This window comes from Panthera uncia, chromosome F2 (assembly GCF_023721935.1).
Source record: "Panthera uncia isolate 11264 chromosome F2, Puncia_PCG_1.0, whole genome shotgun sequence".
Classification (NCBI taxonomy): domain Eukaryota; kingdom Metazoa; phylum Chordata; class Mammalia; order Carnivora; family Felidae; genus Panthera; species Panthera uncia.
The window spans coordinates 6906669-6929502 of record NC_064812.1 but is presented as its reverse complement, the minus strand read 5'-3'; the positions used below and the strand labels follow the sequence as shown (position 1 = coordinate 6929502).

The 22834-nt window shown below is 42.0% G+C and overlaps 1 protein-coding gene across 2 annotated transcripts in view; it reads left to right on the top strand.

Moving 5' to 3' along the window:
- KHDRBS3 (KH RNA binding domain containing, signal transduction associated 3) overlaps window positions 1–22834 on the top strand; it is a 189088-nt gene that overhangs the window by 42150 nt on the left and 124104 nt on the right. For both annotated transcript variants that reach the window (XR_007458363.1, XM_049632863.1), the window contains exon 2: window positions 19675–19793. Coding sequence is in view for 1 of the 2 variants with exons in the window: in XM_049632863.1 (XP_049488820.1) it covers window positions 19675–19793 (119 nt within the window). In the remaining variant the exon portion in view is untranslated. The remainder of the gene's footprint in view (window positions 1–19674; window positions 19794–22834) is intronic.

The window sequence follows — 22834 nt, the reverse complement described above, 5'->3', positions numbered from 1 at the left end:
CGTGGGTTCGGGCCCCACATCATGCTCTGTGTTGACAGTGTGGAGCCTGCTTGGGCATTGCTCTCTCCCTCTCTTGCTCTGCCCCTCCCCTGTTTGCACTTTCTCTGTCTCTCTCAAAAATAAATAAATAAACTAAAAAAACTAAATATAATATAGGTAATTATAATAGGTAATGTAAGGTAATTAATATGTAATGTCAGTACCTTCTGACTTCCAGGAATTATTTATATTTGTTTTCTGGTTTCGTTGCTTATAGCAGTCAGTGCTGTATGGTAGGCATCATTGTATTTTGCCCATAAAGAAAGAGAATGTCAAAGAGTAAGCAATTTGACCAAAGTCATGCAGCTTCTAAGTGTTGGAGATGTCATTTAAATTCATTTCCGCCTATTTTTAAATGAGTCTTTCTACGAATCCACCTTGATTATTAAAACTCCTTAAAGAGGTTAGAGTGGGAGAGAGCCAAAGCATAAGAGACTGTTAAAAACTGAGAACAAACTGAGGGTTGATGGGGGGTGGGAGGGAGGGGAGGGTGGGTGATGGGTATTGAGGAGGGCACCTTTTGGGATGAGCACTGGGTGTTGTATGGAAACCAATTTGACAATAAATTTCATATATAAAAAAATAAATAAATAAATAAAATAAAATAAAAAAAACCAAAACTCCTAAAGCACTTGGCTATGTGTGTGAGTGTCCCTTTATACAAAATGAAAATTTCAACTCTTATCTGTAACTTTGTCCTTCATTATAATTTCTTCTTTTTGAAGATATACAACCTTAGCTGCAGAATATAGCCAGCAGGTCATGTTTCTGTTATGGGCACAGTATCTATACATCTTAGTTTCTACTTTCATCATATTTTTTAAAACTATTAAGTTTTTATTCTAGAAGCACATCGGAGTGTCTTAAGCCCATTTATCTTACTTTTTCTTCCTGAGTTTTTAGCCTTGCCTGGAGGAGGAGATTTACTCTGGAGTTTTGTTTGATCAAAGACACTTTCTGTATTAGGTGGCAATTAAACAAATTTTTAAGCAGTTTCCTTTTATCTGGTCTTCCTTGCTTGCTAGAGCTCTTATCCCACTTAACTTCCACAGAGTTAAAATGAAATAGCAAATATTTTTTACATTTAAAGTAGAGTTTGCCTTCGTTGTGTGATGGAGTTGGCTACAGTTACCTTCAGGATTTTGTCCCAGAACATCATGTTGTCATATCGATGCAGATGATACCGTGTCTCTTCATTGAAGAGTTTATCACTGATCTCAGAAAAATCACCGCAACTGCTGAGGTAGGTCGGACTTAGGCCTAAAAACCAGAACAAGAGCATTTCAAGAAGAGGTCGAAGTTCAGTTTGGGAGTGGTATAGTGGCCAGTGAGGGAAATGCGATTCATTTTGAGGACCCGTGGGAATCTGTTTTTGTTTTTTGGGTTTTTTTTTTCTCTTTTAATAAAGTGATTAGCTAAAGAGTTGATATTATTGAAACTTTTCTGTGCGGAAGAGGCCATGCTTCACCTGGTGTCAGTCACAGTTCTCTGTTTCCAAAGAAACTGACCCTGACCAACCCAACAAAAGTTGAATGCCAGAGCTCCTAGGGCCGACGGAAGGTGACAGGAGTGGCCTTTGAAGTAGGCAGGAACTAAGGCCACTCAGATGAGGAATTGTCTGGAAAGGAAGCAGATGTCACCCTACCCTTGTGTCAGAGGCCGTCAGTCCCAGTTGTAGGTATTGCCTGTACTCAGGGAAGGATGAGGGACAAAGCTCATCACATATTTCCTAGAAGAAACAGAAAATAAAACTCAAAAAATCTGTAGTTTGCTAAAGGTCACATAACTACTTCATGGCAAAAATCAACACAGAACTCACATCTTAACATCACTGAAGACTTGTATGTATTCGTTTATTCATTCAGTACTTAACTATGTGCAAGGCACTGTCCTGAGTGGTGCAAGTTAGCCATGATTAAGACAGATCTGAACATTTAGAGTAAATGCTACAGAGTAGCATGGCGTGGGTGCTTTGGGAAGATGAGTAGAGCGGAAGCTTGTGTTAAGTATATTGCACTTGGATTAAATATTCCCTGTGAAGAATGTAACACCATCGCCGTTGCCCAAAACCTGGCCCTTTACTCAGATGTGGATTCGGTACCTATAACTTCCACTTAGCTCACTAGGCCAGGAAGGACCTTCTTGTGTTTGTGAACCTCCCTCGAAGATTAATTAAGACAAGGTATTTGAAAGTACCTACAATATTCTTGTCTGATATTCAGGAACCTCTCAAAAAACTCTGGCCCTCATCTCTTTCTCTGCTTATACTGCGTGCATCATAGTTTATGACAGAACAGACATTTAATGTGTAAAGTAGACACAAACAAAAACAGCACTGATTGAATTTTGAGCCTTGTTCCCTTTATTTTGTAACATTTTCTTTCTTAGGATTTAGAGCCTTTGAACATATTTGATTGGTGACTCATGAACATACGTAAAAGGTGTGATGCCCCCGGCATTAAGACTTAAAAGTCCACATAAAATGTTAGTCATGACACGTTTCTTGTGTCGGGCAAAACTTTTCTCTGTTGACGTATTATTTCTGTGAGTTGTAAAAGTCACTCTGGGAAGAAGCACCTGTAGCTCTTGAGTAAGAAACAAAGGACTTCAAAGAATGTTTAAAGGATCTGAATGCATTTGAGGGGATAGGAATGAATTCAGCAGAGTTGAGCTGGAAGTGCATTAGAGGAAAGGAGATTTGAAATCACACATTTCTATCCATCTTTCAGTCAGATTTTTATCTCTTTACCAGATGTCCAGAAATGTCACTTCTCAATCCTTTTTATCGTGTCTTGTAGAAAAGTTGTCACGTAGGAATTTCTTTTTTGTTTGTTTGTTTCTTCGTTCATAAGTACCGTGTGACAGAATTTTGTTTAATGTTTAGTCTCAGAGTAACATGACCTTGTAGTCCCAAGAAGACATTTTGGGGTGCTGCTGTGTGGTGCTTCTCACTGGCCTGAAGTTTTATGTAGAATATGTGAGTTTGTTGTTTTTTTTTTTTTTTCCGTTAAAGATCATACTAGCACATCTTGTAATTTTTGCATGAATTGTTGAAGTTTTTAATTTGCCTCCCTCTTCTGATGTGGGTAGTTACCAGGCCTGTAAAGGGTCTCAAAAACCACTTTTCCTTTATCATATATTTTCATTCCTGTGCAGCTTTTTTATGGCATCTTTGTTTATTAGGGTAGTGTAGCCTTAACACAGACAGCGGTAGATGTGGAGTCGTCAGAGCAGAACAGCCATCGGGCACCGCTGCGGGATGGTGTCTCTCTTTTTCTGAACCGTGAATCTCTTGTGACTCCTGCCCTGGGCGAGTGCCAGGCTTCGCGGCCCGTCCTGAAGGGACTGCGACTCAGCAAGGCCACGCCCCAAGCCCTTCCTGACCTGTCTGCCTTCTGCCTACCTCCCGGCTCTGTCACCAGCCACATCCCCTTTGTACCTTATGCTCTTGTGGCTCTGTTGTTTCACAGTCTTTGCAGACATTACCGTGGATACATCTACAGAGTTTTACTCCTGCTGCCCCCATGCACAGGATGGGTGCCCCTCCACGTATCCATTTAGGCTCTGCTAACATATTACATATTCTGAAGGTGCTCTTGATCTTGGACCTGGAAGTGTCTACTGCGTCCTTTAAATTTTGTAATGTTTCGGGGCGCCTGAGTGGCTCCGTCAGTTAAGCGTCCGACTTCAGCTCAGTCATGATCTCACGGTTTGTGACTTCGGGCCCCGAGTCGGGCTCTGTGCTGACAGCTCAGAGCCTGGAGCCCGCTTTGGATTCTGTGTCTCCCTCGCTCTCTGCTCCTCCCCCACTCACACTGTCTCTGTCTCTCTCTCAAAAATAAATAATAAAACATTAAAAAATAATAGTTAAATTTAAAAAATCCTGTACTTTAAAAAATTTTTTTGTAATGTTTCCCTTGGACTTTTCTTAAAATGCTTAAACTTTATACTTTGGTGAGTGTCCACATGAATATCCTTGTTGAGAACAGTATCATGTCAATATCATGATACTGTAGAGTAACATAGCCGCCGTTTGTTGAGCCCAGGGTTGCCTGACTCGAGTCCACGTGAACGTGTCCGTACCACGCAGCTGCTGTCTAGTCATCGGGTATTTGTTAGCGAGCGCCCGTAGCATGCTGTAGGCTCTCAGTAAATTGCTGAATAAAAAACGAAAGTTTGAACTTCATGACATCTGTTTCTGCTGATCACGTGCCTTTTCACTTCCTTTCTAGTTTTTAGATGTATTGTGGGTCTGTGCTGTGGTAACTTCTAGCCACTTGAAGCTACTCACGTCTTAATTAAAATGAAATAAAACTAAAAATTCAGTCAAACTAGCCACACTTCAGGTGCTCGGTAGCCACATGTGGCCTGTGACTAGTTACTGGACTCTGCATGGATAGATGTGTCCACCATCACAGAAAGCCCTCTTGGCGCTGGTCTGTGTGGTTTCGATCGCCTTCTAGATAGTCCCTTGCGCACATGTGCTATGAGCGTGTGACATGCTTCCAGGATAGGAATAAGGCAGTAGATGGCGTCATGTGGAAATACACCTGTCTATACTGTCATGGAACACTTTGCAATTTGCTGTTTCCTTTCTCGATAATCCTAGAGGCACAGTTTTCTGTCGATACTGTGCATATGCTGTTCTCTGAACTGTTCTCGGGAACCGCTCCTTCAGCCGGCATGCCGCCTTCCCTGCTCTTTGGAGGGACACAGACCTGCTTTTGCTCAGGTCTGAGCTCGGAGAGCTGGCCAGGTCATAAATAGGAAATGTAAAGCCTAACCTGGTTGCCCTCGTTTAACTGCAGCTGGAAAGGTTCCCCGTTACGACGTGTGGTCTGCGGCTTACTCGCAGCTTCGAGGTAGCCTCCTGGACGGGAATTGCCTTGACCTTGCTGCCCTCCCGGTGATGCTTGCATAGCTCTTGCAGGTTGTACATCGTCGTCTTCTGCACGGTCTCCTTTCATTTCCACCTCAACCTAGTGAGAGGATAGGTGATCCCCATTTTAAGGTAAGGAGACAGAGTCTCAAGGGGGAGAAGTGACTCACCCAACTAGACCTTTAGCGGCAGGTGCGTTATGAGGTGCGTTATGAAGTGTTCAAGCTTCTCCAGCTTCATGATCAAGCTGTCCTGGCTTTACCACGCCCGTGTCCTCCCCGGTGCTTGGTTTGCTGACTGCAAGAGATCAGGAGTTGCTAGAACTCTGGTCTCTCTTGGAAATCTTTATCTCGAATTCTGATTATATTAATACTTAAACTTCTCATTGAAGTTCTATTAGCCTTGTCTTACATACCTCTGCCCATATTACTATGCAGAAATACGGAATGCGCAGGAGGTTAGAATCTGCTGTGCGTGGTGTTGAGGTGTGACTCTTGATGTCCATCATCAGTCCTCACAGCTCCACTATCCCTAATTGGTAGTCGAGGGGCCCGAGAGCCCCCTGACTAGCTTTTTTCCCCCCCTTTCTTTTTCCCAGGGTCATACTGTATGCAAGTGCTGGTCTGTGATTTGAACCTGTGTTTTTACTAGTTTCCTATCACTTCAGATCTCACTAAATTAAGCTCTACTTTCCATATCATCATTAATTTATAATCTCTTATTGCACGTGTCAAGAAGCTAGACATGGCGGTTGTCTGGAGGCTGTAGGTTAATATGCTGCTCTGGGAGTGCCATAAGCAGAAGCAGGTGACACATAACTCGATTAAGCGTTCACTTAGGGCTATTTTTGAATTTTCCTCTAAGCAACTTAATTTTATATTCATTTTATGCTATGTTTTGGCTTCATTTGTTCCCAAACTTGAGATCATGGAATTCCAGGGGCTTGGCTGGTTGTAGCATTTGTATGTAATACCTGTGATACGGTTTCTTTGTCGGAGGCATAATTAACAGTATGATTTGTACATCTACTGCCTTCTGGTATTCACAACACAGTTTGTAAACTTAATTAGTTCTTGGAATAGCAAATGTTTTGAAGATGATAAACACTTTCCCTCTGAATAATGTGTTGAATGGTTATATATTCATAGAAATTTACTCGGTGTTAACTCGAATCAGAATGCTGATAGGTATGTTTCTCAAGGTAAACATCACCTGCGGTTGCATATTCCCAGATTATATTGTGCTCCTCTGCTTTGCACAGGGGAAATCAGACATTTAGCTCAGATAATTCAGCCTCCAGGATATTCATTATGGTTCCACTGTATAGAGAACATCTCCGCGAATGCCGCTACGTACATGCTGTTTCTCCAAACAGAGGTGATCATTGTCGTGAGGACTGGGGGTGCAGGGGGGAGCGGACAGGCACACCACAGCCGGGCTCAGCACCTCTGCTCTCCGCTGGCCAGGACCTCTTAGGGGTCAAGGCAGTAAGCCAGACTGTGCTCTCAGTGGGTAAAGGAGATGCCGTTCAAGTGTGCTGTCTGGCCAGGAAGGCTGTGCGGCCTTTTTTTCAGGGCCTTATTACCTACCATTAATAAATCACTGGTCTAACATTTAATTATCTGAGTTTCCAAGCAACATGGAACTAGAAGAATCCAATCAGAAGAGGCGCAGTGCCATTAGATTAGTGACCCCTAACCCCAGGTGTTGGGGACAGCTCACACAGACCTGGGTTCTCCCCATTTTTATACATGAAGAAGTGAGGGCTCATTGATGCTAAGGGACTTGACTTGCTAGAGATCCTCTAAGATCCTTGCTAGAGATCCTTGCTAGGCCTCAGGCTCAGGCGACCCCTCTGACTCCTTTCCTCTGCCACTTCTCTGCCCTGTTCGGGCTCGATCGGGACCCTTAAGGGCCCGCCTGCAGGCCCAGCTTGGGATCTGGCACTTGGTACTTACACTCCCAGCCTGTTGATTCCCAGGTGCTTTCCACTGTACTTCCAGGAATTTACCAGGATGGTGAACCAGTCAGGGAGACAGAGATCACACCAGGTATTTTCATAGAGAGGATTTACCATAAAGAATTAGTTGGGCAGGTGCCGGGTGGCTGGAAAAGCAAGTGTAGATACGGACAGGACACAGATGGGGTCACACAAGCACTGCCACAGGCCTTCCCCCTCAGGGCCCGGGAAGCAAAGGACAAAACTTGGGGGAAGCTCCAAGGCCCAGTCAGTGTGGTTGCTCATGAAGCTTGAGGAGGGAGCTCCAGGGCCGGGGCTCTGAGCAGAGGGCCCTGGCCTGCTGAGGAGGTGCGGTGAGGGCGGTTCTGGGAAGGTTGGGGGGGGGGGTCACTGTCACTGGTGGAATCTGGAAACCGCGTGCGGCATGCTGCCAGGAACTGGAAGCAGAATGGGAAGAGTCAGGCCCCATCAGTCTCCCTCCTCTGGCGGCCCCCAGTGCCCACGGAGAGACCGTAGCTTAGGAAGTGGCATAGACGGTTTGTTTATAGAAGTGAGAGATAGATGGGTCCTGTTCGTTTTGGTTAATTCACACCTTGGGGATTCTTAGAAGTTCATCAAGTCTAACTATGCTGTCCATGGAGAACACCGTCATTCTCTGTCATTCGCTCAATAAATATATTTTGGATGAATGGTATATTTATGGTGCATAACCAGGTACCAGGAGTATGATGATGAATAATAGAGTTTCGTGTGTGCAGGAGCTAGTCAGGGAGACAGATGATAAGGACGTGTGTAAATCCCAGGGTTGGAAAGAACGTCTGAGTTCATCTTGCCATCGGATGGTTGACTCCTGTCTGTGAACATTCCGGTCACGTGGGCCCAGCGTGTGCTGGACAGGGCTCTGTGAGGGAACTCAAAATCTCCTTAAGATCGCTAAGTTCCATCTTGGAAGCATGCTGTTACAAGAATCTTCATCTCTAGAATCGGACTGGTAGCTCCTTTCTCTCTAATTTCTACCTTTTAGTCATAATGGTGCTGCTGGCCTTTTTACTGACCAAATCTAATCCCTCTTATGAATGACATAGAGAAATATTTGTATATGTATTATTATTCTCTCCGGAATCGTTTCTCCTTTGGGATAAGTGTTTTCAGTTACTTCAGCTGGTTTTCCTAGACAGTGCTTTTCAACTTTTTCCCATGATTTCCTCCCGTACAGAGTCTTCTTAGACTTTTTCCCTAATGGTTCCTCCTCCCTATCCTAGGAAATAGTGGTACGTCAGTCACACTGCATTATCTGTTTATGTATTGTGGCCCATAGTTGCCATATAGACTGGTGGATTCTCGAAACTGGTCGAAGAGAACGCTTCTCTGGACTCGTAGCTATGCTGTTGGCCTTTGTGTTCTCATCTTGGTTTGTTGCTCGTTCGTCGAATAGAGCAACCAATTATCCCGCCTCCTGTGTTGAGGAAAAGAGGAAAGAAGACAGTCAGACATCAACCTAAGATACTTATTGCCAGACTTTTCGTCCAAGTAAAGCCCTGTCCGTATCCTGGGGTTCTGCCTCATTTGCCCAGACGGGCCACGTGGGGCGGTTCTGTCAAGTAACAAGTAATCTGTATACTCAGCCTTAAAGTAAATCAGCCAGTTGTCAGGAGATTTGACAGGTAGAACCCACTAGCCTGCATAATTGCTTAACTATATTCTTTATGGTTGAAGGTCAGAGTGAAAACAGACAAATACTATTGACTGGCCGTAGTGTAGTTGGTTTTTGTAAGGTCCCTAGATGATTTTAATGCACATTTTGGTTTAGAATGTGAGGGTCTGTTCCCAGCTTGACAAATACTTGTAAGAAAACTTCTAATGAGAACGTCCACTGTGAAGAGATGGTCTCCGACTCATAAGGAGAAGCCACGTACACAGTGTAAGAGGGTCACTCTCCCAGCTTTAAGTTGGCGTGGGAACGTTGTCCTCGTTTTCAGTCACTGTGTGTATCTGTGTTGGCTTTTCCTGTCCTCAGAAGCTGTGGCTGTTAAAGTGTTTACAGATTGATTTTTTATCAATGTCCCTCCTTCCTGGGATGATTAAATCTGAGTGACAACATGTTTATCTTTGTTATAATTGTATTTTGTTTAAAAAAAATTGCACTCTTCAAAAAGCGTTTTATGCCTGTTTGGCACTTTTCGGGTAGCTTAGAAGAACATTGAGTTATGAGGGAAGTATGGTATTTTTAGGCATCTTGTATGTTTTGTATTATATTAAATGTGGGGTTTTGTTTTGGTTTTGTGTTTGTTTATTGTAGCCACGCTCATTATTGTAGCAGATCCCTTGTAGTTTTGTTGAAATGCCTTTTACATCAGAGCAGATGTGTTCTTTGGGATCTAGTTGCCACCCTTGATCGTGCTGTTTATTTTTAGTGTTCTTTTTATAAAAGTGACCCTGTATCAGCGTATGAAAAATATGATTTAAAGCCTTAAGGATTATTTTCCCCCACTACTCTGATCTTTTTGCTGCACCAATAGGGACTGAGAATGATTATGAGACTGACCTAAAAATGTTATCTACAGCCATTGCATGATTATATCCTACTTTGAATTTATTTCATGTAGTCTGTCATAGCCCTAGCGTCTGTATTCTGTGTATCTAACCAATAGAAGATATTCATTGGTAATCTTATTAGATATGAAGGTAATAGAGAGCAAAATGCTTGCGTTATATGGTTGTTATAGGATATCATTAGTGCAGTCATATTTCTATCTCCAAGTGTGGTAATGCCAGCAGGATAAATGAGAAAGACACTGAATCTTCACACAAAGGAAATGGGTTTTATAATGAGTACAGTTGGAACAGAACTAATCTCTTTCTTGGATCATTACTTCACCTAATCATAAAACCTTTTTTAATTCAAATCCTTGCAGGGTTCTAATTGGTGACCTCTGGAGCCTGATAATTGTTTAAGATGGCTGGTCTTTTGCAGTATACTTAATGATGTTTGCAATTAAAAGTGAGAAATGTGGTGTAACCCTCAGGCAGGTATAACTAAAAAGTAGATATTCCTTTTTTCAACTTTTGGTAGTTATTCCCATCCCTCCTTTCAGTAGTTACCAACTTAAACCGTGAATTAACTTCACGCAGTGTTTTCTTCCTTTAGTCTGTGGGTTTATCGGATCTTGATTTGACGAGCGCGTTGGGTTGTACGGAGGGTGGCACTGAAGCATTTGGAATGGCCACGGGGTCGGTGTGTCTGGGGAGGTGGGAGCTCCTCGCCGCTTTCTCTCGGCACCTTCCGGGCCCATCTACCCGCCTGCCTTATTTGGATGATTTAAGTGGAAGCTGAACCATTCCTTGCAGCCAGAGCCAATAAATACTTACTTCTGAACTGTCCTTACTACCAGGTACGAAAACGGGTCAGTAGAAGAGACCTTTGCCAGTATCACCATCAGAACCGGCGAGACCCTGGGCGAAGCTGAGCCCCGGCCTTCGTGGTCCCCACCCCTCCGCATGACAGCCCCCTGAGAATTAGTTTGCACTGTTGTACATTTGTTACGTCTTTAACTTTCTCTGTCGCTTCCGTTACATTTCTTAATGAATAGTGGATATTCAATAAACGCAGTCGACCGACTCTTCCTGTAGAATTTTGTTGAGTTGGTGGAGGTGGAGGTGGAAGTTATGTGCTCACCTGTGGGCTTGGGAGATTCTGTTCGGTTTGGAAGCCAAAGTTGTGCGGTGACTTGAGAAGAAACAAAACCTTCGAGAGCCCGTAATCCTGAAGTCTGGTGTCGGCTCTGCCACTTACTAGGTACAAGAGAAAAGGGGATACTGATCTCTGCCGCATCACTCTGAGGAGTCATGAGGACAAGACGTGTAAAGCCTCCAGCGTAGCGTCTAAGAGAAGTAGCTCTCCAACTTAGTAGACACCTCCTACCCGTTTTAGGGAACGTCTTGTCTCCAGTTTTCATTCTGTGGTCTTTATTGTTTTAAAATTGTGGGGCAAAAAAACCTTTGGCAGTTAGAAGTTTATTTTGAAAGTTGTTAGAATTTAGTACCAGAATCCAGTTAACCTACTTACTTCTGGAGGGCTTTGAGCCTTTCCCCTCGAGGCATTGAATGATCATTTCTTTTCCTTAAAAAAAAAAAAAAAAAAAAGGACAAAATTTTTGTAATAATTCTGAGTAGTGCTCAGAATTTTTTAGTTATGTGGGTTTGATTCTTTAGAACCCTATAGCCTTCATAAATTCTTTTTGAAATCCCTCTGTAATGAGATACGTGTTAATAAATCATTACAAATTAAACACCGTTATGAAGTGAGTGGGACTGGCCTCTGTTCTGTGTGTTACAGTTTTTAAAGCTGCGTGATAAACACTATTTCTTTTGATACTTCAGTAGCTTGGTGAGTTTCTGCAAAAATGAAATAATCCAAAACATTTTTTTTGTCACTCCAAATCAAGATCCCCGTGTTACAGTAGTACCAAGAAGCTGGAGGGAGCATAGCTTTAGGAATAGAGAACCGCTGTTGGGGTCCTGGATCTGGGCTGACTGTGGGGCCTCAGTTGAGTCCCTGGATGTCTCCAAGCAGCTCCCTTTCTGTACAGTGAAGAGGAGAGCTACTTTGCTGCAGTGTTACAAGGATTAATTAAATATCTGGAGGACAGTAAGTACATTCCCGCTGCCGATATTATCGTTACATTTTTGTTAAATTATCCATGATGGGTGGAATTAATGCCTTCCCTCCTCCCTCTTTATCAACCTTTCCTCCTTCCTGGAGGAATTTGACTTTCCTTTCTTTGTGTGTGTGTTTTAATCCTATGTGTTGTGCGTATATTTAAGGAGTGTTGTGCGTATTTGCTCCGTCTTTATAAAAGTTTATGTACGTCCACGCTTTCTTAATATGTAGAGTATCAACTGTGTCCCACCTCCTGGATGGTATATGTATGTGTATTTCTGATGGGTCTATTCATCCTTATTAGGTAGTGATATGCATCTCTGCCCTGTTACGCCATTTATTTCTGTTTATGGAAGATTGTTTGCAAGATCGCGAGCTGTGTGAATCAGTCTAGCCTGGGCAGGTTTTAGTGTATTCAACTCTTGTTTGAATCTAATAGGTATTCAGTTAGGTTTGGATTGCTTAAATAAAATAATTCCTTAGTGAAAACATTTGTCACAGTGGAGGTTAAAAAATTTCTTTTCAGACCAGCAGCCACAGTTAACGTTTTAGTAATCTGTCAGATAGAATTTACAGTGGCTTTGAACACCATTTATATATCTTTTAAGATCAATTTAAATCCTCCAGCTGGGAGGTTGTATTATTTCGAAATAGATTTCTGAATGTTGAGCATGTAGTTACTCTTCCATGTGGGGGCTTCTCATTACTACAGATCCAGGCAGAGCCCTGTCCTCTGATCAGTTCATTCAGGGTCAAGGTGCTTGGAAGGGGGCATCTACTGAATGAACTTCTGTCCCCACTAGTACTTTATTGTGCAGGCTGACTGGTGCTATTGACCTATGACTTTTATGAACCTTTGAAATGAGTTTTTACTAAGTAGCTTTTAAACAACTAGTAAGATGGGGTTTGACATTAGAGAGACTTTGATGTTGATCCTTAACTACTTATTAACTAACTTTTGTCAAGCTTGTTAAGCATTTGTTTATTTATTTATTTGTTTGTTTTAATGTTTACTTATTTTTGAGAGAGACAGAGACAGAATGAGAGTGGGTTGGGGCAGAGAGAGAGGGAGACACAGAATCCAAAGCAGGCTCCAGGCTCTGAGCTGTCAGCACAGAGCCTGACTCGGGGCTTGAACTCACGAGCTGTGAGATCATGACCCAAGCCGAAGCCGGATGCTCAACCGATTGAGCCACCCAGGCGCCCCAAGCTTGTTAAGCATTTGAATATTCAGGGTCTTCTTCTGTAAAACGGACGTGATAGACCATAGATATGGCAGACTAGAGAGAGACTGTAAGTCACACACAGTGCCCTGTACTTGCTGAATCGTTGTCACCAAAGTAATAATAATTAATTAGTACTGGTATAAGTGACCTCTAAAACAGCTTTCATTACTTTTCCAGTATTTTCTTGCATAGTGTCACGTGTGGTGAGCTCACGTGGAAAGCATTGCATGTAGAGGAGGTGCCAGAAACTCTTTAAAGACTCCTTTGGTTTACCAAAGATCTAGAGCTGGAGCACTGCCTTTCGCCTTACCAGGTCTCTTTCCACCCTCTCCGCCCTGCCCTGTGCCCAGGAGGCTGTGTTGGTCCAAGAGAATGACCCCTTTTGTCACCCTGCACCTGTTCAGTCTTTCTGCAGGAACCCAGGACGTGGGGTCAGGAAATTGAGTTCATGCCTAAGCTTGTTCCCTAATGGGCTCTGTGATTGCAGGATCTTGTCATCATTACTCGCCTGAACTCTTCCATTTTGTACCGTTAGAAGAGAAAGGGGAAAAATAGGTTATTCTATCGTGGTAAACTCCATCTATCAACTGTACAGTCTGACTAATTGAATGGGTGAATGTGAACTGGTGTTACACAGGGTTACTTACCTTCACTGAGCAATTCATCATTTCTTTGTCTGACAAACTCCATCCCTTATCCTTTAGCACATATTTGTTAGCTTTTCGAGTGATCTTCCAAATTCCGCAGCTATTAGTCCCTTCTCTGCAGCACTGTGTACGTGCTATTAAATTTGTCCGTTCCCGTGCCACACATTCTCTATAGTCTGTTCCTAGCACCTCCTACAATTTCCTCAGTGTGTCAGAACTCAGTCAGGAGTTTTTGGGTAGATACCAGTCTTCATTGCCCACCCAAGTGAACCTCATTGCTTCTAAAATATTACTAGATTCTCAAAATAAAATGTTTTACATGTAATTTTCAGAAATATATCTGTTGCTTCAAGTGAGATAAGCAGCCCGGGTAAATTCCCCATTAGTTTCAGTAAAATAATTCTTGAATCAAGGACCTAAAGTGAATGGTCAAGAGAGAGTAAAACTCTGGATTACTAGCCAAGATGCAGAATACAAGCATGGCCATTTCTGTATACATTTTTGTTCTATTCTGTTAAAGTCTTTAAAATTTTTTAAATGTTTAAAAATTTAATTCTTTGTAAAATTGAATTGGTGAAAAATTCATTTTTCAAAAATTTTAAATAACGTAAAAGATACAGTGAAAAGCATCCTGTTCCCTATTTACTGTCCAGCGCATTCTCTCATGTCCGCTAGGTTACCACTGTTGCTAGCTTCTTATGTATAAGTAGGGAGACATTTTCTGTGAATATGAACATATATTCTTAGACTGTTTGATCCCGTGTGTGTGTGTGTGAGTGTGAGTGCACACACGTGTGTGCGCAACCACACTGAACAGTGTATCTATCTGGTGGAGATCTTTTTCTGTTCTTGCTCTTGTAAAGTAGCTGTACGCTGTTTCAGACTGTGGGTATATCCTAGCTTCTGAAACCAGGCTTCTCCCATTGATACACAGTTAGATGATCATCAGTGCTTTGCTGTTAGAGACGATGCCAAAATGGATAGCTTCGCACATAACATTTTACACTTATCTAAGTATATCTGTAGGGTGAATTCACAGAAATGGAGTTGCTCAGAAGAAGGAAAGTATCAATTTAGATGTGCTTGATTCTATGAGAGAATTTAAGCATTTTTTAATGAAAATTTACAGTGCTCAACATTTTTAATGTTTTAAATAAATATTGAAAATGTAACTTATGTAAATCCAAAGACTATTTGGCTGTTTTTTAGAGGATTAGTAGATTTTACTGTATTTGGTGGGTTAAAATAGAAAGGTAAGTGGCCATTGCTTAGGAAGCTCTGTATTAGCCCAAGGCAAAAACACACACACAAAAGAAATGAACAAATAAAAAAGACATTCTAACTGACACTAGATTTCTGGGCTGACAGAAATTTGATGTCAAGCATTTGAAAAGATAACATTTTAATCCCCGACATCATCGAAAACCTAATCACACATTTGCTTATTGTTTCTGAGCTGGGAGATGGCATTGGTACATCGAACTGTGTGGTAACAAATGTAATCTGGGGATTAGTGAAAGTCAAGTCCCCCATGCATTCGACCTCAGAAACCTGATTAGATTTTCTCTATGGTTGGTCTTCACTGGCTACAATTAACTAAAAGGTTATGTCCACCTTGGTGGTGTCAGCTATGTTCTCTTCCCTTCCCTAGAGAAGATCAGTGAGGTGGTCACTTGGGTTTTGGAAAATAAAACACCCAGTTAGGGACTGGCATAAATACCAGAAAGCTGTTCCATGATTTCATAGATCACGTACAATACCCCTGCCTTTTTTTTTTTTTTTGCATTGTTTATTAAATGTAATTTCATGATTTTTCATGAAAACATCAAACTACTTATTATAATCCTCAATCAACTGGAAAACCGAGATTTGTTGATTGAATGAATAGTGCCTAGAAAACACACACACACACACACACACACACACACACACACACACACACAAACACGTGCGCGCGCAATTTGAATTTGGTAGCTGGAGGGCTTTGGACAAGTATAGTGGCCATGATTTAAGTGAGGTGTGTTTGACCCCAGGCACGGGATTTGGCTGCTTCTATTGCTGTGTGGTGTTTTAGTTCCACTACCTGGAGACCAGCATGCATGTGGTGTGGCATCAGGCTTCAACAATTTTCAGATAAGTCTTAAACAGTGAAATATTATATATTAACATAATTCAAAGCTTACTTAAGGTAGCAAGATATTTTAGCAACATAAGATTTTCAGAGTTGACTGTCTAGAGAAGGAAATTACGTAGCATGTATTTTTTAAATTTTTATTAGCCTTTTCAAAGTCATAGGTGTATCTGAAATAATTTTTTTCTAATTTTTTAACCTTTATGATTTTACGTGGTACTTAAATTGTTTCATATCATTGATGCAAGGAATAACATTTGAATGTTGATTATGGAATTATATATTATGCTTATAAGTTTTCACAAATCATAAAAATACAGTGTGATTTGAAAATAGGTAATTACGGGGCACCTGGGTGGCTCAGCCGGTTAAACGTCTGACTTCAGCTCAGGTCATGATCTTAGGGTTCGTTGAGTTTGAGCCCTGTGTCCGGCTCTGTGCTGACAGTGCGGAGTCTGCTTAAGATTCTGTGTTTCCCCATCTCTCCCTGCCCCTCCCCCACTCATGCTCTGTCTCCGTCTCCCTCTTTCTCTCCCTCTCAAAAATAAATATTTAAAAAAACAGGTAATTACACTTATATTAATGAACATTTATGTTCATTAAATGTTCTTTGTTTTCTTTCTACAAAGTTTCAGTGTATCTAATTTTGTTGAATCTTTTATGCTAAAGGCATTTCCAATTATACCATAAATGCATAAGTAAAAATGTGGAATGAATTTTCTTCTAATTAAAGCTGAAGTCGTGAATTGTTATACTCGATGGAGCAGATAAAGTGTGACTTATTGTTCTTTACTGAGGAAAACAAAACTAGGTTAGCTTATTTCCACCAGTAGTTCTAGTTTCCAAACCCCATGTGTGTGTGCATATGTGTGCGCGCGTGTGTGTGCGTATGGGCATATGCATATGTGTTTATTTGTGGAAAACTTCTGGAAGAGTATATAAAATTGTTATAACCATTACTTCTGGAGTATCGGTATAGGAGAAACCTTTTCTTTTAAGTTTATATCCTGTTGCACCCTTTTAAATTTTTACCATGTATATATTGTACTTTTAGAGAAGAAAGTCAAAAGTACTCTTAAAAGGTTTTCTCAACAGCAGTTAACAAGGATTATCTAAGTACGTCTTTGCATTTCACGCCCGTCTATTTTCATGCACATTGTTCCCATACGGATTCTGTTTTGAGTCAGTTTCCAGGATCAAAACCTAGGATAACACAAGAAAGCAGACAAAATAATCCATTAGTTTATTTGGAGGCTTCGTATTAATCTTGATTCTTGGACGCCTTGGTCAGAAGCTGCAGAGCTGATGTCTTTTCCTTTCTCTCAGTCGTTCTTTTTGTCTTCAGGACTTTTCCTGCTTGCCCCCATCTTCCTCCCCACCACCTTATTAATCCCTGTCGTATGGGGTTTCCTGACACCAGTCAATTGTCCGGCACCAGCTGCGTGCCCGGCAGTTCGATCCAATTGAGTGCTGACACCGACTCCTGGAGGTAGGGCAGGCCCCGCAGAGTGAGGCCCGCATCCCACAAGGCCACCCCGCTTCAGAGGTCAGCTGCAGGTGGGGTGCCCGGGCCACCCACACTGCCGTCTGACGAGCCGCAAGTTTGGGGGTTCCGTGACCTGTCTTCAGGTCGGGTAGTTCGCTAGAGTGACTCACAGGATTCTCAAGAAAGCATTTTACTCACCGTTATGGTTTGTTCTAAAGGCTACAAGTCCGGGAACAGCCAAACAGAAGGAGGGGATCCAGGGCAAGGTGTTGGGGGAAGCGCTTGGAGCTCCCATGCCATGCCCTCTGTAGGCACACCACCCTCCCAGCACGTGGTTGTGTTCACCAGCCCGGAAGCTCCCCAGATTCTGTTGTTGAGGGGGTTTTACGGTTTTCGTGATGCGGACACAGTTGATTAAATCATTGGTCATTGGTGATTGAACTCCCATTTCTAGCTCCTCTTCTGTCCCCACAGGTGGGAGTGCTGAACGTGCCAGCTTGGCCCTTGCTTGTTTTTCCACATGGTTGGCTTTTCTGGCAAGCGGCCCCCTTTTCCTCCAAGAGTCATCTCGTTAGCATAAAGGCAGGTATGGCTGAAAGGGGCTTGTTAGGAATGATAAAATGCACTCCTATCACTCAGGAAATTTGTAGGGTTTTAGGAGGTCTGTGCCAGGAACTTGGGACAAAGGCCAGATATATATTTTTCATCGCGTCCCACATATACACTGACTTTCTACCGTGCATTGTTAAGGAACAATTTATTCTGACACTTGTTAAAATGGTGAGGAGGACCTTATTCAGAACTGTCGTGATAGGTGTCAAGACTGTCACTGTGGAGGCGAGAGATCAGGTCTAGCTCTGAATACAAGTAAGACAGCCGGGGGGTTAGTGCTAATGAGCGGAATGAAGGGGTAGGTGGACGGACAATTACCGCGAGGAGGCGTCCCCGCCACCCGGCTCCTCAGTGGTGACGGCAGCCTCCAGATGTAAGCAGATCCTCCTTTTCTCCTGAGGTGCCATGAAAATCTTATTTTCTGTCTCAAATGACAGAAGCCGTGGTGGGCGAGCCTGCAGTGGCACAGTGTCTTTCTAGTTAGACAAACCTGGAGAGAAATCCTACCTTTATCATTTATTATTAGCAAAGTAACCTTTCTGAGCTTCCTGTTTGCCTGAGGATTGAATTAGGTCTTGACTGTGGCCTATTTTAAATACTGGTATTCCTAGCCCCGCAAGCAAAACGAACGGAGGTGTGCGCCCTTTGTACAACCAACGCCGTCTTTGGGCCTTCTCCGTGCTGGGTAGGTTGTGCCCGGCCTGCGGAGGGAACAGTGCGTGTACACACTCAGCCAGCGCTCGTTCAAGCACCTGTTGGTGTTCTTCTTAAGCAGCCAAACGCTACAGGCAGCAATGAGGGGAAACCACGTACTGATATTTTCCAAGATCTGGAAGGTACGCAGAGTGTGTGCTTTGTGGTAGACATTCGTTGAAGGAAGAAACAGGCTTTTATGTAAAACTTATGTTCCGGTGGGAGAATGTCTTGGTCCGCTTGGGATGTATAGCAGAATACCGTAGGCTGGGGAGCGTGGACACCGCACAAGTTTCTTTCTCACGGTTCTAGAAGCTGGAAGTCCAAGATCAACATGCCTGCAGATTCAGTGTCATGTGAGGCCTCACTTCCTGATTCATAGATGGCAGTTTTCTCGCTGTGTCCTCATGTGGCGGTGGGGGTGAAAGAGGTGTGGGGGCTCTTTTTCACAAGGCACTAATCCTTTTCATGAGGGCGCCACCCCCCTGATTTGATCACTTCCCTAGAGCCCCGTCTCCTAAGACCATCACATCCGGGGTGAGGATTGCAACATATGAACGGGGGGCACAAACATCGTTCTGTAACAGAGATACAGTATGGAGGAACCACATTTTCTTGTATGGTAGAGTTATACGTAGAGTGTTTTGTGAGTATCGAGGTGGAAGTGACCGGTTCTTCCCCTCCTGCCCCATTGGTGAGAGGGATAGTCACACATAAAAAATAGGGTTTGATGTGGCTGAATCTTGAAGGAGATGTATGAAATTGAAATAATAACATTACAGGTAGAGAAAGGAACGTTAGGGAAGACCGGAGTGTATAGTTGATCCGTGTCGCTTACGAGGAGGGTAGATTTGGTTGGGGACGTCAACTGACAGAAGCCGTCTAGGGCTTTTAATGCCATCTGAAAGAATCAGTTCCTGCTGGTGTGAGCCTTGGAGAGCCAGGAGGAGCCGATAAATAGGGAGTCAGATCCTTGTAACACTGAACGGAGAATACTCTCTGGCTTTTCTTAGCTATTTGAGCAGCCTCTGTCTAGGATTCCAGAAGGCCCCAAGAAATTTCGTTTTGTTTGTGTCTGTTTTATAACTGGTTCGTTTTGCTTCCTTCATTAGCATGGGCTGTGGAGATTGGACTTGTCAGAGCCATGGTTTATGCCTTTTTCCTGCTGTACTGGCGAGGAACGATTGGTAAAATGGGGAACGTGTCGTCACTTGAAAAACTCCTACTGATCTGATGGTCCGTATTTCTGTCTTTGGTTTCATGCCGCAGTAGAGCTAGTGAGAACTCCCAACCTCTGGGGTTTAAGTCACATACTTCATGGTTATCTTTTTTCCTCCACAGAAATAGAAAAGTTTCAGAAAGGAGAAGGCAAGGACGAAGAAAAGTACATCGATGTGGTGATTAATAAGAACATGAAGCTGGGACAGAAAGTGTTAATTCCTGTAAAGCAGTTCCCTAAGGTAAGACAGTGAGGTCTGCAGGTGTGGTATGCCTAATCCCAAGGGAGCAGGTGTTTAATTTGTATCGTTTGATATTTTCTCGAGGCGTCTTCCCTTAGCATAGCCCTCCTTCACCTCACACCAGCACAGAGGTACTTGTGAAGTTAATGAGAAACTTATTTAGTGATCTTACCTCTTCTGTTTGACTTTAGTGTGAGTTAAGGAGCCCTAAGGCGTGTTTCTGAGTCATACTAGCGATGTGACTTTGGATGACCTTACAGAACTAATTTTTCGACTTTAGCTGCTTCATTTGTAAGAGGCTGGATTGTTAAGAATTAAATAAGATTATCCATAGTAAATGCTTAGCACAGGGTTTAAACACATAAATGTTCAAAATATTATCTACTCTACTCTGTTCTAGAAAAATATTCTATTTTTCGTGTATTGCGAATGTTGTGTTATTCAGCATGATTATGATAGGTGCTTTAAAGTCTCTCTTTGATTCTGAAATCTTGATCATTTTAGATTGGGCATGACTTGATAACGTTGATACTCTTTTCATCCTGTTTTTCTTTCTTTTGAGAGTTCATGTACTACATGATTTATGCCTAGTGTTTGTATACATCAGTAGTTCATTTCTTTTGATTGCCGAATAGTAGTCCCGTTACTTGAATATGCCACAATTTACTTATTCGTTGCAAATGAATTATAGATTAAATTGCTGTGAACATTTTCATACAGGTTTTCATACATTTTGTGACGATATGTTTTTATTTCAAGGAAATACTTAAGATTTAAATTGCTATGCACTTAATTTTACAAGAAATTGCCATACTTTTTCCCAAAGTGATTGTACCTTGTTACATTTCCAGGAACAGTGCCAGCCAGGTGTGGTGGCTCTGTGTCGTCATCAGTGTCTGATGTTCTCAATCTGTTGAATTTTAACCGTCCTCATTGTATATTGGTATTTTCTTGTGGTGTTAATATGCATTTCCCTGATGATTAATGATGATGTGTGCATTTCACGTACCTACTGGCCATTCACATATCTTTTTGTTTTCTTCATGTTTATTTATTTTGAGAGAGAGGACGTGTGAGCAGGGGAGGGGCAGAGAGAGAGGGAGAGAGAGAATCCCAAGCAGGCTCCCTCCCCGCTGTCAGTGCAGAGCCTGTGTGGGGCCTGATCCCACGAACCGTAAGATCATGACCTGAGCTGAGATCAAGAGTGGGACACTTAATTGACTGAGCCACCCTGGCACCCCCATGCATCTTCTACTTTGAAGTGTCTTTTTGAGTCCTTTGTCTGTTTGTAAATGGGATGCATGTGTTCTCATCATTGAGTTGTAGGAGCTTTCTTATATGTCCTGGATATAAGCCTTTTGTTAGACATGTTTTGTGAGTATTTGGCTCAGTCTGTGGTTTTCCTGTTATAGTCTTCCTAGTGTCTTGTGAGCAGCAGAAGTTATTAATTTGATGATGCCTAGTATATCAGGTTTTTTCTTTTCTTTTCTGATTATTACCTTCTGTGAACTAACAAATTGGCGACCTCAAAGGAATGTTAGCGTTGTCTTGAAGCTATAAATCTCGTCTCCTGTGTTTCCTCTAAAAGCTTTACCATCATGGCTTTTAGTTTTAGGTCTGTGGTACATCGGAAATTATGTGTATGTTGTGATACTAAAAGTTCTCTCCATACGGGTATCTGGTTTTCCAGTACCGTTGTTTGAGAGATGCTTTCCTCCCACTGACTGTGTTGGGACCTTTGATGAAAATCACAGGACTACGTAAGCGAGAGTCCTTTGTGTGCAGTGTCTTTTTCACGTCGGTCATCTGTTCATGGATCCTCACGCCACTTCCGTACTGTCTCCGTCACTGTAGCTTTTTGTAATAAGACGCCACGTTAAGTGATGTGGCCCGTTCAACTTCGTCCCTCTTTTTTCAGGATAGCTCAGATATAGGTCCTTTGCAATTCCACGTAAGGTTAAGAATTATTTCATTAATTTTCACAAAAGACTCTGCTGGGATAATGATTGCAGCTGCACGGTATCTGTGGATTAATTTATGGAGATATGACATGTTAGCAACATTGAATCTTCTCTTCCTTGAGATGGTATATCTTTCCATTTGTAGATTTTTAATTTCTATCAGCAGCATTTTGTACCTTTCAAGATAAAGGTCTTACTTGTTTTTTAATTTATTCTTAAATATTTTATGGTTTTTGATACTATTGTCAAATGAATATTTTAAAATTTTGTTTTCTAATTTTTAACCTTCTGGTATAAAACTTTGTAAGTTGACCTTGTATTCTGCTACCTTGCTGAATTCACTTGTTTTAGTGAGTTGTTTCACAGATTCCTTAGGATATGCTGTGTGTGTAATCTTATCACCTAAAGTTTACTTCTTTCCTTCCTTCCTTCCTTCCTTCCTTCCTTCCTTCCTTCCTTCCTTCCTTCTTCCTTCCTTCCAGTTTTTATGCTTGCATTTATTTCGCTTGCATTATTGTATTGGCTAGTATCTCTGTCTAATGCTTGAGTACAAGTAGTGTGATTAGACCTTCTTCCCTTTTTCCCAAAGTAGAAAGCATTAAGAGTGGTAACAGCCATGGGTTTTTGTAGATGCCTTTTGTTAGGTCGAAGGAGTCCCCTTCTAGCTAGTTTTGCTGAGAGATTTGATCCTGAGTAGGTGATGAATTCTGTTAAATGCCTTTTCTATGTCTATTGAAATGAACACAGAATGTTATTCCATTACACTGTTAATGTAGTGAATCTTATTGATTGATCGTCTAAATTAAACCACCTTTACATTTCTGAGTTAAACCCTACTTATTATTATCCCTTTTATATATTGTTGGATTCAAGTGCATCGTGTTCATGAGCAATACTGGCCTATATATATTTTTTTTTCACATATACCATCTTTGTCAGATTTTGATCTTAGTGTTATGCCAGATTCATAAAGTGAGAAGTACTCCTTTCTTTTTCTTTTTCTTTTTCTGTTTCTTTTTGTTCTTTTCCTTTCTTTTCATTTTTCTCCCTTCCCTTCCCTTCCCTTCCCTTCCCTTCCCT